This window comes from Corvus kubaryi, unplaced genomic scaffold, assembly GCF_017639235.1.
Source record: "Corvus kubaryi isolate FWS band 111438036 unplaced genomic scaffold, C.kubaryi_AGA036_p1.0 37384, whole genome shotgun sequence".
NCBI lineage: Eukaryota > Metazoa > Chordata > Aves > Passeriformes > Corvidae > Corvus > Corvus kubaryi.
Genome location: NW_024581126.1, coordinates 3271244 through 3286030, shown reverse-complemented (window position 1 = coordinate 3286030; position 14787 = coordinate 3271244). Strand labels below are relative to the sequence as shown.

The 14787-nt window shown below is 54.7% G+C and overlaps 1 protein-coding gene across 22 annotated transcripts in view; it reads right to left on the bottom strand.

The window, feature by feature from the left end:
- Nucleotides 1-14562, bottom strand: part of PAX6 (paired box 6) — a 22294-nt gene extending 7732 nt beyond the window's left edge. For 2 of the 22 annotated variants that reach the window (XM_042035502.1, XM_042035504.1), the window contains exons 1-6: nucleotides 8054-8097; nucleotides 7661-7715; nucleotides 4764-4894; nucleotides 3830-3871; nucleotides 3521-3736; nucleotides 2811-2976 (exon numbers count right to left, since the gene is read on the bottom strand). In XM_042035502.1, coding sequence (XP_041891436.1) covers nucleotides 2811-2976; nucleotides 3521-3736; nucleotides 3830-3871; nucleotides 4764-4894; nucleotides 7661-7670 — 565 coding nt within the window. In that variant the 5' untranslated portion in view covers nucleotides 7671-7715; nucleotides 8054-8097. The other 20 variants (XM_042035512.1, XM_042035513.1, XM_042035509.1 and 17 more) reach the window with 18 other exon arrangements.
- Between the last annotated feature and the right edge of the window lie 225 nt (nucleotides 14563-14787).

Sequence of the window (14787 nt, the reverse complement as noted above, 5' to 3'; positions counted from 1 at the left end):
CACCTCCGCCACCGCCCTCATCCATCACTGTCCGCTCGGGCCGGGCCCGCAGCGCCCGGGTGCCGGGGGGGCCGGGGGGAGCCGCCGGGGATGGCCGCGGCCCCCCGCGCCGGGAGGGCTCCGCAGCGCGCCCCGAACCTGCCGGGGAGCGGAGGGAGCCGCGGGACCGCTCCCGAACCGGGAGCCCCCCCTTGACCCCCACCCTTTAGCTCCAAACTTCTGAGGCCATACTTTTTTTGCCACCCCGTCTCGGAGTGCTCCCCATCTCCCCAAAATCTTTCAGCCAGCTGAAAGTTTTCCCCAAACTCGCTTATGGTCATTTCCAACCCCAGCCTGGACAATTAAGATATCTTCTTTTTAGACACACACGCCTTTTTTTTTTTTTTCCCTTTGGGTTTTGGTTTTGTTTTTTGTTTTTTTTTTTTTAAAGCCCCTAAAAGGAGCGATCTCAATAGGGCTGTTCCACCTTCCAGACCTAATCCGTAAGAAAGCAAGTGAATGTCCGTCCCTATTATCCTATAGCCAGACCATCTGACGCTGGGTATAGGATTTGTTTCCTGGAAAAAAAAAAAAAAAAGAAAGAAAAAAAAAGACGCTGGGAAATAAAATCATTCCTTAGTTTCTTAGTGTCTTAATCAGTGAGGCGGAAAACAAGCAAAAAAAGATAGCAAACCAATTGCAGCACCTCTCAGCTATAGAGCCGGGATCAAAACATTGTAGCATCTGTTAAAAGAGAAAGTGTCTAAATCCTATAGAAGGCTTTAGTCTTATAAGAGAGGGAGGGGAGAAAAAAAGATAAGAAACAGTGTCGCGGTGATCCCTAAAACCACTAAATCACTGGAGAATTTCTCCCGGATAGAGATGTCTCTTTTTGTTCTGTCAGCCCTCATGTATCCATTATTTTATTCACTGCTGCATGGCGTTTATCAGATTGAGACCATATTTGTACCCCTCTGAGACCTAACCTCGCCTTATGCTTTTTGAGTAATGGACTCTTAAAATCCAGTAACATACCCCTGCAAGGGAAAAACATTAGAGGGAGCATGAATATTCCAGAGGAAATCCATTTTATTAATTTTAATTTTGCCATGCGGATGTTTTAAGTGCCTGCCTGCCTCCCCCTCGCTTCTGCTGCCCACGCACACACGCGCCCCCGGCCCGAGCCAGCCCTGCCCCGCACCGCTTCATTTCGGATATTGCGATTTAGGAGAGGGCTCCCGAGGTCCTTCCTCCCGCCGCGCACGCTCCTGCCCGGGGCCCGCGTTCCCCTGCGGAAACTGCGCTCATCCCCACGCCGGGGGAAGGGGCCACCACTGGCCCCCAAAGAGCCACCGGCCCCCCCAGCCCCTGCCTCCGGCACAGGCGGCTCTGCCGCAGCTCGGGTGCTGCCAAGGACCGCCGGCCCCAGGTGTGCCCGCACCGCACCCGCGCAGGGGCTGTGCCTCCGAACACCGCTCTGCGGCGGGGAGCCCTGAATTTCTCCATTTAATGCCTTTCCCAAGAAAAACATAGAAACCGCAAAAGCACGCCCCGGCGGGAGCGGAGGGCGCCCGGCCGCTGGGAGCCGCACGGGCGCTGGGTGCGCTGCCCTCCGCCAGCACCGCCCGCGCTTCGGCTCCCGGGCGCGGGGCAGCGAGGGAAGGGCGCCGGGGCCTGGGGCCCGCCGAGAGACCCCGGGCCGGGCCAGGGAGCCGCAGGTAGGGGCCAGGCGAGGCCGGCTGGCGGCAGCAGCCGCCCCGCTTCCTGGGGTGGACATCGGGCAAAGCAAAATGTAAAAAGAAAACCCCACAACCAAACAACAAAAAACACCAAAGTGGGGGTGGGGGGAAGCGAGGGCTCCGCTCTATCTTTCTAGTGTCCTTCATAGACTGTTTTCTTCTCTTAAAACTGACATGTCTAATTGGCAAGCGGTGCCATATCGTGTCCAGAGGTCTCCTGTGGAACATTTCTACAGCTGTCTCCTTCAACTAGACGCTTATTCATGTCGCCTTAATGAGAAACAAAACGATCTCTAATGAGCAATTACATAGCGACAGAATTGTTCCCATAACAAATTCTTGCGTGTGACAGAAACATCCTTTGTACCAGATATTCCGCACACTGTTACTGATTTTTTTTCCTTGCGGGGTGAAAACAAAAAGCAGGTTGTTGTATATAGACACCTCTTCTAAAGGAATGACCAGAGCCAGGGAGAGCCGAGCCTCAACAGAGCCCGTATTCAAAAAGAAGCCATTAACCATCTTAAGTATGTAACGTAACATCCCATTATCCTTCATATTATCCCCTTGTCATTCCTACAACAAATACCTATTAATCTTCAGGATAAACAGTTTTCTATATTTACAAAGTTGTTTCGGGTCCATTGAGGAGGAATTACAATCAGCCCTACGGAGATAGTTACCGATCGCCCCGGCTTTGGGGAGAGACCCCGACGCGGGAAGGTGGCCCGGGCAGGGAGCGGGAGCCCTAATTACCGGGTGATGGGCGAGGATAAGGCTCAGCCCCGGATCCCGCCCGGCTGCCGGCACCGCAGCTCGGCGGACGCGGCTTTGGCCGAGCGTATGCTGCTGTGTTCCGCTGCCCACCGCCGGGCCGAGGCCGGGGCTGGACGCTCACCGCGCCGCCGGCCCCTCACCCACCTGCCCGCAGCCGCCCAGGGAGGCGGCGGGACGAACGCCCGCCACTCTCAGCCCGGCGGCCCGGGAGGGGGCAAGATGGACCCGCGTCGGGGCCATCTCCGCCGGACGAGGCCGAACCGAGCCGATCCGGGCCGCCCCGGACTGGGGAGCGGCGACCGGGTTGTCCCTTACCTTGTGTGGGCTGCCCAGGTACCGAGGTGCCGGGATACCAGCCGGGTCGGGTGCCCCAGGTGCCCGTCTGCCCGTTCAGCATCCTTAGCTTGTCGTACATCCCGTCGGCACCCATCTGTTGCTTTTCGCTAGCCAGGTTGCGTAGGACTCTGTTTATCGACGACACCTGGAAGGCAAAGGACAGGAAAGGCAATGGTAGTGCGGTAGCGCGCTCCCCGCCAGCCACCCGCGCAACCCCCGCGTCCCTCTGCGCAGCGGGCGGCTCGACCTGGGCGCAAGTCAAGGCTTCCCTGAGCGCCGGCTGCGCGCTGCGGCCGCCCCGCACCGCCGAGTCCCAGCCGCCCCGACTCGCTCACTGCTGGTGGTGGTGGTGCAAACAAACAAACAAACCACGGGGGAGGGGGGGAAAAAAAGCAAAGGAAAAAAAAAGCCCCAAACCCAACCCTGCAAAACCAGAGTGATGGCTTCGACTGATGCTCGCAGTCCTGAGGCGCCAGACGCAGGGGTGACCCGCATATTGCTTTTTATTTTTTTCCCTCCTTAAAGGCATTTGTCAGATTCTGTATGAAAAAATGCGTCTGACCCTGCCACATGCAAATGATGTGAACCTGCTATTCTCTCCTCTGATACCAAAACAAAGGAAGCAGAGGCTCGCTACGGCTACCCAGCATTGTACACAGCACACAGGAAGGTTTTTTTCATGAACTTACACTGGGTATATTATCGTTGGTACAGACCCCCTCTGATAGTAATCTGTCTCGAATCTCCCACGCAAAGATGGAGGGGCACTCTCGTTTATACTGCGCTATTTTGCTTACAACTTCTGGAGTCGCTACTCTCGGTTTACTACCTCCGATTGCCCTGGGTCTGATGGAGCCAGTTTCGTAATACCTGCCCAAAATTTTACTCACACATCCATTCGACACCTGGATAGGGAAGTGGACAGAAAATCACATTATTAATAATTTCAAGACAAAAATAAAATTGTTTAAGTATGCATTAAACAATGACAAGCTTACGTTTTGATTGTCCAGCACTTGGACTTTTGCATCTGCATGGGTCTATAACACAAAAATATACCTTAAATGGTATGAGAACTTACTTAGAGAGTCTTTTTTTTCTTAAAAAAAAATTACATTCGTGGCCCTACCCTCTACAAAAGTGATACTTTAAAAACATTTGGAAGAAAAAAAAATCATCTGGTCAAAATGTAATTCTCTTAGTAGCAATGTTAAAATACGCCTTAAATGCGAACAATAGGTAAACCAGACTAGTCTCCATCCTTCTCACTGCTCTTAGCCAAAGGACTTGCGGGGGAAGGGGTGAGTGAGGGGTTTTCAAGACCTACATTTACAAAGTACCCCTGAACTGCGCCAAATTGCCTGAGTGTCCATAAGGACAGATTCCAGGCTAGAACAGCGTGGCTTTGAGGGGGGTTCTTTTTTCTCTCTCCTTTTTTTCGCTTTTTTTCTTTTTTTTTTTTTTGGGGGGGGGGGATATTGTTTTGCTTTTTGGAAGAAAAAAAAAAAGGTAAAAAAAAAAAAAGCAGTAAGCCACGCCAAATGCATACAGATATCACAAAATCATAAGTAAATACGGGGGGGAAGGAGGGAAGGAGAGGAAACTGAAATTATGCCGAGCCGTATAATTCAGTTTATTACAGCAAACTAACTGTAACGACAGCACAGGTTATCACCGGATGGAAATAAGGGGGAACGAAAAGTAAAAATTTAAATATTTTAAAAGGCATATATAAATATATACGCATCGAAAGATCTATTTGCAGCAACAATCAAACAGATGGATCGTTTTATTAGGCTGGAAGGCGGGTGGTGGTGGTGGTGGGTGGGTGTGGGGGGGTCGCATTAGCGCCCGGGCGCCCGGCGGTGACACAGCGGCGCTGGAGCGGAGCGGACGGAGCGGTGGGAGGACGGGGGGCGCCGCCGCCTTCACCTGCAGGATCCGGGAGATGTCGCAGGGCCGGGCGCCGCTGTGAGCGAGTTCCACGATCTTCTGCCGCGTGGAGTCGGGCAGCGGCCTCCCGTTGACGAACACCCCGCCGAGCTGGTTCACGCCGCTGTGACCTGCGGGAAGCACAGCGCCCACCATAGCACCCTCCGCTCCCGCCCGAACCGCGCAGCCCCCGCCGAGCGACCGAGCGCACCGCTCCCCTCCGCCCCGCGCAGCTCCGCCGCTTCACTCCGCTCCGCTCCGCCCGACCAGGGCCGACCGCTCCCGACCGGGGTCCGGCCCCGGCCCCGGCCCCGCCGCCATCCTCGCCCTTTGCTCCCCGGGAGCCATCGCGGCTCCAAAAATGCGTCCTCGGCTCACTCCCCGTCTGCGTCTGCGAAACCCGCGGTAGCCACAAACCCCGAAACCCAACCCAAAAGACCAGAATATTCCTGGCTGGATCGCCTTGGGTTTCTCCTTTGCTTTGCCTTTTTTTTTTTTTTTTTCCCTCCCCACCAAAAAAATAATAAAAAAAAAAAAAAAATAAAACCCCAAAGCCCAAGCCCAAGCGAGCGTGCCTGCGTCCGCACAGCCGCAGCTCGCTTCGCCAAAAGCAAAGCGAGAGGCTGCCTCGCCAGTGCCCAACCTGAAGCTCCAGGCTTTGGAGGGTCTCCCTGGAGAAGCTCTGCTCTACGCGCTCTCTGCTCTCCTCTCTTTGGAGCCTCCTGATAAATTGACTCCAAGAGCCCAGGCTTCTTAGCAATAAATAAGCTCCAAATATAGAAGAGGGGGAAAATATGATGAGCCTCTCTGACATTTGTCTTTAAAATAAAACTAGCTGCACGTCAAGTTTGAGCTTAATTTCTGGAAATAGGCGGAAGTCGCCCCGGATCATGCATGGAAGGCTAATTGAAAAGATCAGTTGGAGCACTTGTGGCAGGCGTGTCACTTTATGACAGTACTCTGCTTTTGAAAATTGCATCGTCACGACAAATAGTAGCATGATAAAACGACCCTTTCTGTCCGCATTTGGATATCACTCAGACTAGATTGAACTCTACTCGCTCTCCCTCCGAGGGAGGCTGCGGTTTGCGGTAGCCGGGGGCTCTGCGCGGACACACCGAGGGGGCGCGCTCCCCGCGCAATGGATTCGAAGTGACATCGGGGCTGGGGAATTTGCCGCCCCGGCCCAGCAGCGCGGCCGGAGCTGCGACCTGCGCTTCCCACCGCGGGGAGAGGAGCCCCGCGTCCCTCCCCGCCTGCGCCCCGGGGGACGGCGGGCTGCGCCCCGGCGGGCGGGCCGGCTCGGGGCGGCGGTGGGCGGCCGGGGGCGCAGTCCCGCCGCTGCTCCCCCCGCTCCTCAGCCACCGGCCCCCTCGTCCCCGTAAATGCGTGCGGGAGGACTCTCGCCGACATAAAAAATGGCAGCGGGGAAAGCAAAATCAAAGTTTCACTTAAAAGGTTAAGCCTTAATCATTATATAATTTCCCTGGAGAGCGGTGTAGATCTCGCCCAGTGGCAATGATTATGCGCCTTGTATTCTATTGCTAGTCATCTAATAGGAAAACATATGGTGTCAATTTGGATGCTCTGCACCATATACACCCAGGAGTTATTAACACAAAGCCTGAAGAGCCCGCCGCGACCTTTAAACAAAATAAAGGCTTCACCCGAATGATATCTTTTCTGCGTTTTGCAGTGGCGATCCCAAACGGCCGAGTGAAGGCATTCCCCATTACCATAAACCCTCGGCACGCCACGGCCAAGGCCAGCCGCCGCCGTCCTTGCGAGGCGCAGGTAAAACCCTCCCCGGGCTGCCGAGGCTCAGTTTTTGCTCGGGGTAAATTAAAATACATCGCACGGAGACGCACGCAGTGGCCCCGAAAGATAAAAGAAGGGCAAAACCCCCACAAACTAACAGCAAAACAAACCAAATTTTTTAAAAAAAAATCCATTAAAAAAAAAAAAATAAGAAGAAAAAAAAGAGCGCTTCACTCAAGGCGTATCTGAGAAATCCCTAAAACCTCTGTTTTTCCGGATGCTTCTCACAAGGGGGGACAACTTATTAATGGGTTTCACGGTGGGATGATAAAGGGGTCCCGGACCCGCGCATCCCCTGTCAGGTCCCAGAGGAGCACTGGGGTGGGGGCCGACCGCTCCGCGCAAGGGCTGCGCAACTGGACCTGCGCTCGTCGCCGCCGCTGCACGTGCAGAATAAGAGACCCCTCAGCGCGCGGAGCACACCCCGCGGAAGATCCGCATCCCGAGCAGATGGGACCTACTCCGGACGGGCTGGGACCTCACCCCCAGTCCCTCCGACCTCCGCGCAGCCCCTTTCTCCGGGGCCCAAAGAGAGGCCGCATCTCGCTGGCCACCACACCCGACGCGCTCTCTGTGCGCTCCTGCCTTGTGCCAGCGCTTTCCACTCTGGGAAGAGTGCAGGCCTATCCACGAGGTCTTAAACAACAACAGCAACCCCGACAACAACACAAAAATGTCCCCCCCAAAAATTAATAATCCACAGAGACATCAGAATCAGGAAGCAAATAAATCCAGAAGACAGAGAGGAAGTGCACCTAACAGTGGCTTTTTCCTGCCCAACTCCCACTGCAGACAGAGAAGGTAGGGACGCAGCCAGCTCCTGGGCCACGAATCGGGCCTGGCCCAGTGGCCCGAGAGCCGTGACAGTGCTCTCGGCCCCTTCCCCGCCGCCCACGGAGGTACCCGCACCCCGACGGGGCGGGCGGCACTCCCGGCCGCGCAGGGCCCCGCTCCCGGTGGAGCCGCCTCCCCTCCCGGCCCGGCGTGAGCCCTCCGCCCCGGTCTGCCGGCCCGCTCCTGCGCGCCCGCGGCCGCCCCGCCTGCCCTCCGCGGCCGCGAAGGGGCGCGGAGTCACTTACTGTTCTGCATGTTGGGCTGATAGAGCAGTATCCCACGGGGGTCGCCTATAGCAGTCTATCAGTGACAAAATAGGCGTTAATCAGGGGAGGCAGTGCACACAGTTAAGCTGCAGAGAGGCTAACATCTCACCGGCTAACTTTGTTATCTTAGGCATCTTCCCCCGATTAGTTTAAGGATTTGGGGGCTTTAATACCTCAAGGCAAAAATGTACATATGTATCCCTAACTCGCAGGGGAAAAAAAATTAAGAAAAGCAGCCCGCCAAGTGGTTTCTCGTTTTAATTGCATGCAGGTGGCGTATTGCCTCGTCGTTAGTGCTCTTCGCTGAGGTGGTGTATTAAGTGGAGCGACAACAATCACAAAGAGAGTCCGAAGTCATGTTTTTAAACTTGCCTGAAAGCGGGGTGGACTGTCCTCTCATACAATTTAGGGACTCGCACATCTGCGTGTCACTAGTTAAAGTCTTCCCTCTAGGACAAAGCAGAAGAAGTACATTAAAAAGTGTGGAGCGACGCCGAGAAGGTGTGCGGGGCGGCGGGACGCGGCCCGGGGGGAGCGCAGCGGAGCGGAGCGGGGCGGGCGGCGCTGCGCGGGGGCTGCGCGGGCACCGGCGGCGAGGGGGGGGATGGCGGGGGGAACCCTCCGCCGGCTGCCCTGTGTGTTGGGAGCGGGGCTCCATTTTTACCTCCGGGTATTTCCTCGAGGTTTTTTTTTTTTTTTTTTCCCCTTTCCGCGCGGCACTAGCAACTTTTTCTCCCCCAAACTCCCCGTCTTGTGATTAACTTCTTTTTTGGTCTTTAGATCTTCCCCTTTTTCACTGTACTGTGACACACGCTGTCTACCTCGCCTCACTGCTTTAAAAAGTAAGAACAGGAGGGGGTGAGAACTGTTAAACAAAGCCTACAGAAAGCGAACAATGGCTTCCATTCTGCTCCTCTACCCAAACCCCGAGTGCAGAAACCCAGGCTCCTTAACCAGCCGCGCAGCTTCCCAACTCAACGGACCAACAACCCTCCAACTTACAAAGAGCAGAGAAACAAGCCCCTTCTCCCTTCATTAGTGCCTGCCTTGACCCAGCGCCTGGACAGTCCCCAGCGCCTTCCCCCCCACCCCCCCGCTCGCTCCCTCCCTCCCTCCCTCTCTCCTTCCTTCCACTACTCCCTCTCTCCTCCTCTCGCCACCTTCCTTCCCTCCCTCCCTCCTTCCCTCTCCACCCCCCGGCCCACTTATTTATTTATTTATGCGTCCCCATGTATTTATTTAAAATCGTCGCGGGTGAAAATGGAAAAGTAATTTCTCGTTATAAATATCTGGCGGTAATTGTGTTACTGGTGCGAGTTGTTAGGGGTTGTAAAAAGATACAACAGCTCAGTGGGGTGCTCAATTGGGGAGGGACAATTACAATAAAGAGCCCATTCAAGGGGGTTGCTTAAAAAAAAGGAGGTAAAATAATGAAATAGTCGCAGCCTTCATTTTCTCTCCCTTTTTTTCGCCTAAAAATACTCATTCTCTTTCTTTTGCGCCTATAATGAATATTAATTTTACTCTTCCTGCATATGATGGAGAAATCAAAGAGGCACGTTTCCCCATTCAGGACTAGCCATGGTATAATTTATTAAGTAGCTTTTAGTAATCTTAAATCCATAAAAATAAACATCAAACAAGTACTTTCTCGCAGCATGAAGACTTTAACTGGTAAATATTTACTGCTCTTTGGAGAGCTACCTGATTAGCAGCAGAGCAAGCTACACTGTACTTCAATGGAGATGTGGTGATATCTCCTTCAGCTGAACTGAACGTGAAGTCATCCCTTTAATACACCGAACACGTCTGCATAGGCACACACCGAACGGGAAACACACTACTCCAGACACAATTTCCTCCCATGTTTCATGCACAAATCATAAACACGGGGCCTACGGGGTGAAAGAAGCCCTCCAAAAAGGCACCAGTAAACTTCCAGCACTCAGCTCTGCCCGCACGGACCTCAGAAATGACACTGAGTGGGTTTAAAAGAAAAGAAGGGGGAAAAAGCAGGAGGGAAAAAAAAAAAAAAAAAGCCACGAAACAAAACAAACCCAAACACAGCCGAAAGCGGTTTACAATAGAGGGCGAGGGTAACCAAGGTCTTCAGCAAGGTAAGAGGAGGCGTGGGGCAAGGAGCTGTGTGTCTGCTCAGCAACTCGCCACCGCCTCCAGTCAGCGGCCGGGCAGCCCCGGCCAGGCCCGCCGGCCCCGCAACACGAGCGCGAAATCGCCTTCTCCTGCCGTGCCCCGCACTCGCTGCTACCCCGCAGGACCCCCGACACCACCGGGCCCGCGGGACTCGGCCGGCTCCCTCCGAGAACTGGGATGCAATTTGCCGTGTCCTAATAGGCCGGGCCTAATCTGCAACGCGGTTTTTAATCTCGAAATCTTCATATAATTTCATGGCAGAGAGCATTTTTTCCCCCTCTCCCGGTGAAACCGTAATTAGACGTTAAGGGCAAAGTTTCGCGTTCCCGGAGCAAACGTGAAAAAGAAAAACGAATCGGTTTGCGATGAGTTGTTGGTGAAGGTCAGCAGCAATAAACATTTATTGTTAAGGCCCACTTTTATTATTTTATGCCCCTAAGATGGAGAAGATGCAGTCACTTTTCTTCTCTAGTACGTTGTTGTCGTTTTCCAAAACAGGCTCTGCCAGGTACATTGAATCATTCGAGAAAGTTTGTTTTTAAACTTTCCAGAAATTATTCCTGCTCTGCACGCCCATGTAAACCCTCCGTGCAAAGCGTTACAAGGTTAAATTCAAACCCAGATTTGTTTTGCAATTGCACTTGCGAGGAAAAAAGGAATCAAGTTTATTGTTGCCCTTCGCTGGAGCAAATATTATTTTTTTTCTTGCATGGTGAAGAGTTTGCAACTTCTTAAAAATTAAAAAAAAACAAAAAAAGAAAAGCTTTGCTGTAGTGGGGGATTGCAGAGGTGGATCAAAGGGGCTCTTATAGAAATAAGAGATGTTAAGGGTTTTTAAATTAAAAAAAAACAATTAAAGCATATCGATTTATAGAGGGAGTAAAAAAAAATTCCCCAAAGCCGGAGCACGGCGAGCCCCGGTGCCGAGCAGGGACGGGGTGGTGCGGAGCGTCCGGCGGGGCCCGCCGTGCTCGGTGCGGGCTGCTCCGCGCCCCCGGCGCTTCTCCCGCGCCGGAGCTGGGAAAGTTGCCGGCACTAGGGACAAGTTGGGAAGATCCCCGGGTGGCTGATTAAAGCTGACAGCCCTTCAGCTCCGCTCAGCTCCCCGCCTGTACCGCGCCTGGGAGCTGACTTGGCCTAGGATATGGGTTATTTTTATTTATTTTTTTTTCCCCATGCAACTCTCCCGGCCGCTCGCTCTGTGTTTTTCTCTACCATCAGGGGTGAGCCTTCCCTAACCGAGACCGCAGAACACAAAGCAGAAGTCAGGGACGGGGCCGCCCCGGGGGGAAACGAGGCACCGCTTGCCTCCCTCTCTCCCTCCCACGCGGCGTGGCGTGGGGCCGGAGCTCAGCTCGGGTCCCGCCGCCCCTACGAGCCGGGTACCGGCAGCATCGGCACCACAGACACCGGCACTTGTGCTTTCCCTGACCAGCAAACGCTGCGTGGGAATTACTGCTGCTGGTGTTGGCATTGGTTTCCGAGTCAGATGCTTTAGCTTTTCCAGAGGACACGGGCTTATGTGAAAGGCAGAAAGTTTGTGAGCTCCTGGGCTGGAAAGTTCCCTGGGAAGCTCTCCGGAATGCAAATGGGAATATGAGAGAGAGAGAGAGTGAGAGAGAGAGAGGAGGGGTGAGAGAGAGAGAGCCCTGCCTAAATATTAAAATGCAAGGAGGGAGAAGTTGGGAGAATAAATGAACAGACTCACCTTTATGAGGCATCCTGTCTTGTTGTCAAAGCTCCTGTCAATAGTTTAACAGCGCACTGATTTGAAATGATGGTGCTTTAAAAAGAGTTGCCAGCAAAATAGTTTTTCTCCACTGAAGCTGCTGGTTGTGTGATCTTGAATTCCTGGGAAGGAGACAGAGATTGACAATAAAATGGGCTGTCAGTGACTGGAGAGCGAGAGATAAAAGAGTGTGTGAGTGAAGTGGGGAGAGAGAGGCAGAGCACACCTATGCTGATTGGTGATGGTTCAAGTGTATTAATGTGTGTGTGCCTTGGTCTCTGCCTCGCCTCCACTGCTCTTCACTGGCCCATTAGTGAAGCCTGACCTCTGTCATCATCTTCCAGCAAAACACTTCCTCCCTGCGCCCGGACCCGAGCGGGAAATGCGGCGGAGCGGCGGCCGGCGGTTCAAACCCACTAATCACTCCGCAACGTGCAAACGCCGCCCGCTCCCACCCGAATATCGCCGTATGCAAAGCGCCGCCAGCGCCTCCCCGCCGCCCATTGGCCGCCGCCGCCCGCCCCGGCCCAATTGGCCCAGGCGTTTGAATATGAATGCGCAGGGCCCGGCGCCGCCGCCCGCAGCCCGCGCCGGCCCCGCTCGGCCGGGCCGCTCCTCCGGCCCCGCTGCTCCGGCCCGGCCCGGTCCCGCTCGGCGCAGCCGGCCCCGGGGACAGCCGCGTCCTCAGGTCGGGCTGGGGGAGGGGGCCGCGGTGGCGGTGGTGATGGCGGAGGAGGCGGGGGGGGGGGGGGGGGGAGATCAATTTGCATTTAAACAGTTCGCTCCAGTCCGACAATGGAGATAAGGGGAAAATAACATTCAAATGGTAAAGACATAAATATTTGGGAGACAGGCGCTTTGTCAGCGGTGAATCGCCCGGAGCTCCCCGAGGCCGCAGCCCCCCTTCCCCGCTCCCGGCTCTGGGAGCGGGAGGCTCTGCCCGGCCGGGAAAGAGCAGAGCAAATACACCATTTACTTTGTGTATTGAGGGCTCTTGTGAAAGGCCCTGAAGAGTCCTTTACCAAACACTCACCAACTTCTCCCACGTGCCATTTGTTGACTAAGGGCTGCCGGTCTGATTTTTTTTTTTTTTAAAGAGATGCCACGGAGGCGTTGGAGAAGGGCAGAGCCGGGCGCTGGGCAGTGCTGCCGCTTTGTGCCCTTCCGAAGAGGCTCCCCCCTCCTTCCCTCTCCTTTTGCAAGGGACCCCCTTCACTGGCTGCCAGAAACTCAAGAGGGAAAGTAAGTAAATGACTTTGCTGCTCTGACCACACACCACAAGTACATTTGTTGAATGCCGGACTATTAAGACACACCTCAGTAAACTCTAAAGCAACCCCTCAGCGCATGCATTTAAGGTTACACTGGGAGCACCAGTCCGAGCTCAGGGTGTCCCAATCGGTTATGGCGAGTGGTCCAGGGGGAGGGGGAAGGGGGGGTCTGCATCGGGAAAAACAATAAAAAAAAAAGGCTTGGGGAAGAGAAAGGGAAGAAGGAGAAGAGACAGGAAAAAGAAATTCCAAGAGCCACCGCGGAAAGTGGAGAGTATGAACGCGCAAAGCATAAAATGAAGTCGTAGCCGCATACACTTGACTTCTCTTGACATGTGAAAAGTGCTAAAAGTCAAAGCTCATCAATAAAGTATCTTGAAATTGAATAAGAGCCCTGACAACCATTGCATTCTTAAATAAAGTACAATGAGGAGACAAACGACTCTGCCAAGGAGTTTGCATGTGAGTGAAAGGGCGCCTCAATGGGAGCGGGATAATGGGCTGCCCGGCCGTCATGCACTGTCATCCCCGGTCCCGCCGAGAAGCTGCCACCGCTCCCTAATAGCACAAAATGGGCTCTTAAGAGACTGCTGCCTGTCCCTCCGCCGCTCCCTTCCCTACCCTTCCCCCGACGCCGGGGTGCCGCGGTGACCACCCCGCTCCGCGCCCGGTGGGGAGGCCCGGGAGGCAGGGGCTGAGGTGGGCACCCTCCCCCCGGCCCTTTCTCCAACCTGGGAACGGCCCAAGCAAAGCCTTTCCTCGGAGGATGCGGGGAAGGCAGAGAGGCCCCGGGATCCAGCCGACCCCACCTGCAGCAGCGAGGGGCTCTGCCGCCTTGGTCAGGCCTAAGTCAGCCTGCGGGGCTTGTTTTGTATCGAGTTTTGTCCCGACTCATGCGTTTTTATAGAAACGGAGCCGAATATCGCGGTGGACACACGGGCGCATTTGGGTGTGATGGGATCCCCTCTGAAGGTAAGGGCAGCCCGGCCGTGGGGCTGCGGGGCACCCCAAGGGGGGCTCTGCCAACACCAGGGGCTCGGGCAAGGACCTCCCTCACCCGGCAGCCCCCTGCTCCCCGCGCTCAACTCACCTACTTTTCCTCAAAACTTTTCCAAAGTAACATCTGCCACCGAGTTAACCTGCCCGTGCCCAGACATCATTCCAGGGGCGCCGAGGAAAATTTTCAGAGCGACAGAAGAGAAGAGAAGCAAAGCCCAAAATGAGGTACGAACCTGTGTCCCGTGTGTCCGCCCTCCAGGGTCGCTGAGTCCCGGCGAGCCGTCCCGCGGAGCAGCCGGTCCCCTCCTAGTTGCCGCTGGCCGAGGCCGGGCGTCCCGCCGCACGCATCCTGCGGGCGAGAGAAAGAGGCTGCGATTTGTAAGCTCGCACCAATCTCGGAGGCTCCAAAGAGATTTTAAAACCCGGGATCTAGTCCTTTTTCTGGAGTGAAGTCAGTCGTGTCCGTGGCTTTTGATTTTTTTTATCCGGCTCTTTTTGTTGTTGGTGTTGTAGGGGTTTTTTCCCTGTTGCACTCCCTCTCTAGCAAATGAGCGATTTTTTTTTTACTCTTGTCCACAGGGCGTTAAAAGGGGGAAAGAGAAAAACCACTTTGTCCGAAATTGCAGGCAAATATCATTTTTACAAGCTCTCAATTAGCCATCCCTTGGATTAGCACCTTCTTACGCCTCCTCGCCAGAATAAAGCAGCCGTAATCTTGTTGCTATTTTCCCCTCGGGCGCCGCGGGCTTTGTGTTCCCTCCCCCCAAAAAAACTTTTAACGCCCCCACCCAGCCAAAAAATAAAAAAGCCCTCCCTGTGCGGGGAGGGGAGGGCAGGGGTGAGGCGGTGACGTCACGGCGGGGTGAGGGGGGGCGCCGCCGGAGCGGGAGCCCCGAGCCAAAGTTGGGAGGAAGAAAGAGCAGCGGGGCGGGACGGGCCGGGCCGCGCGTGGG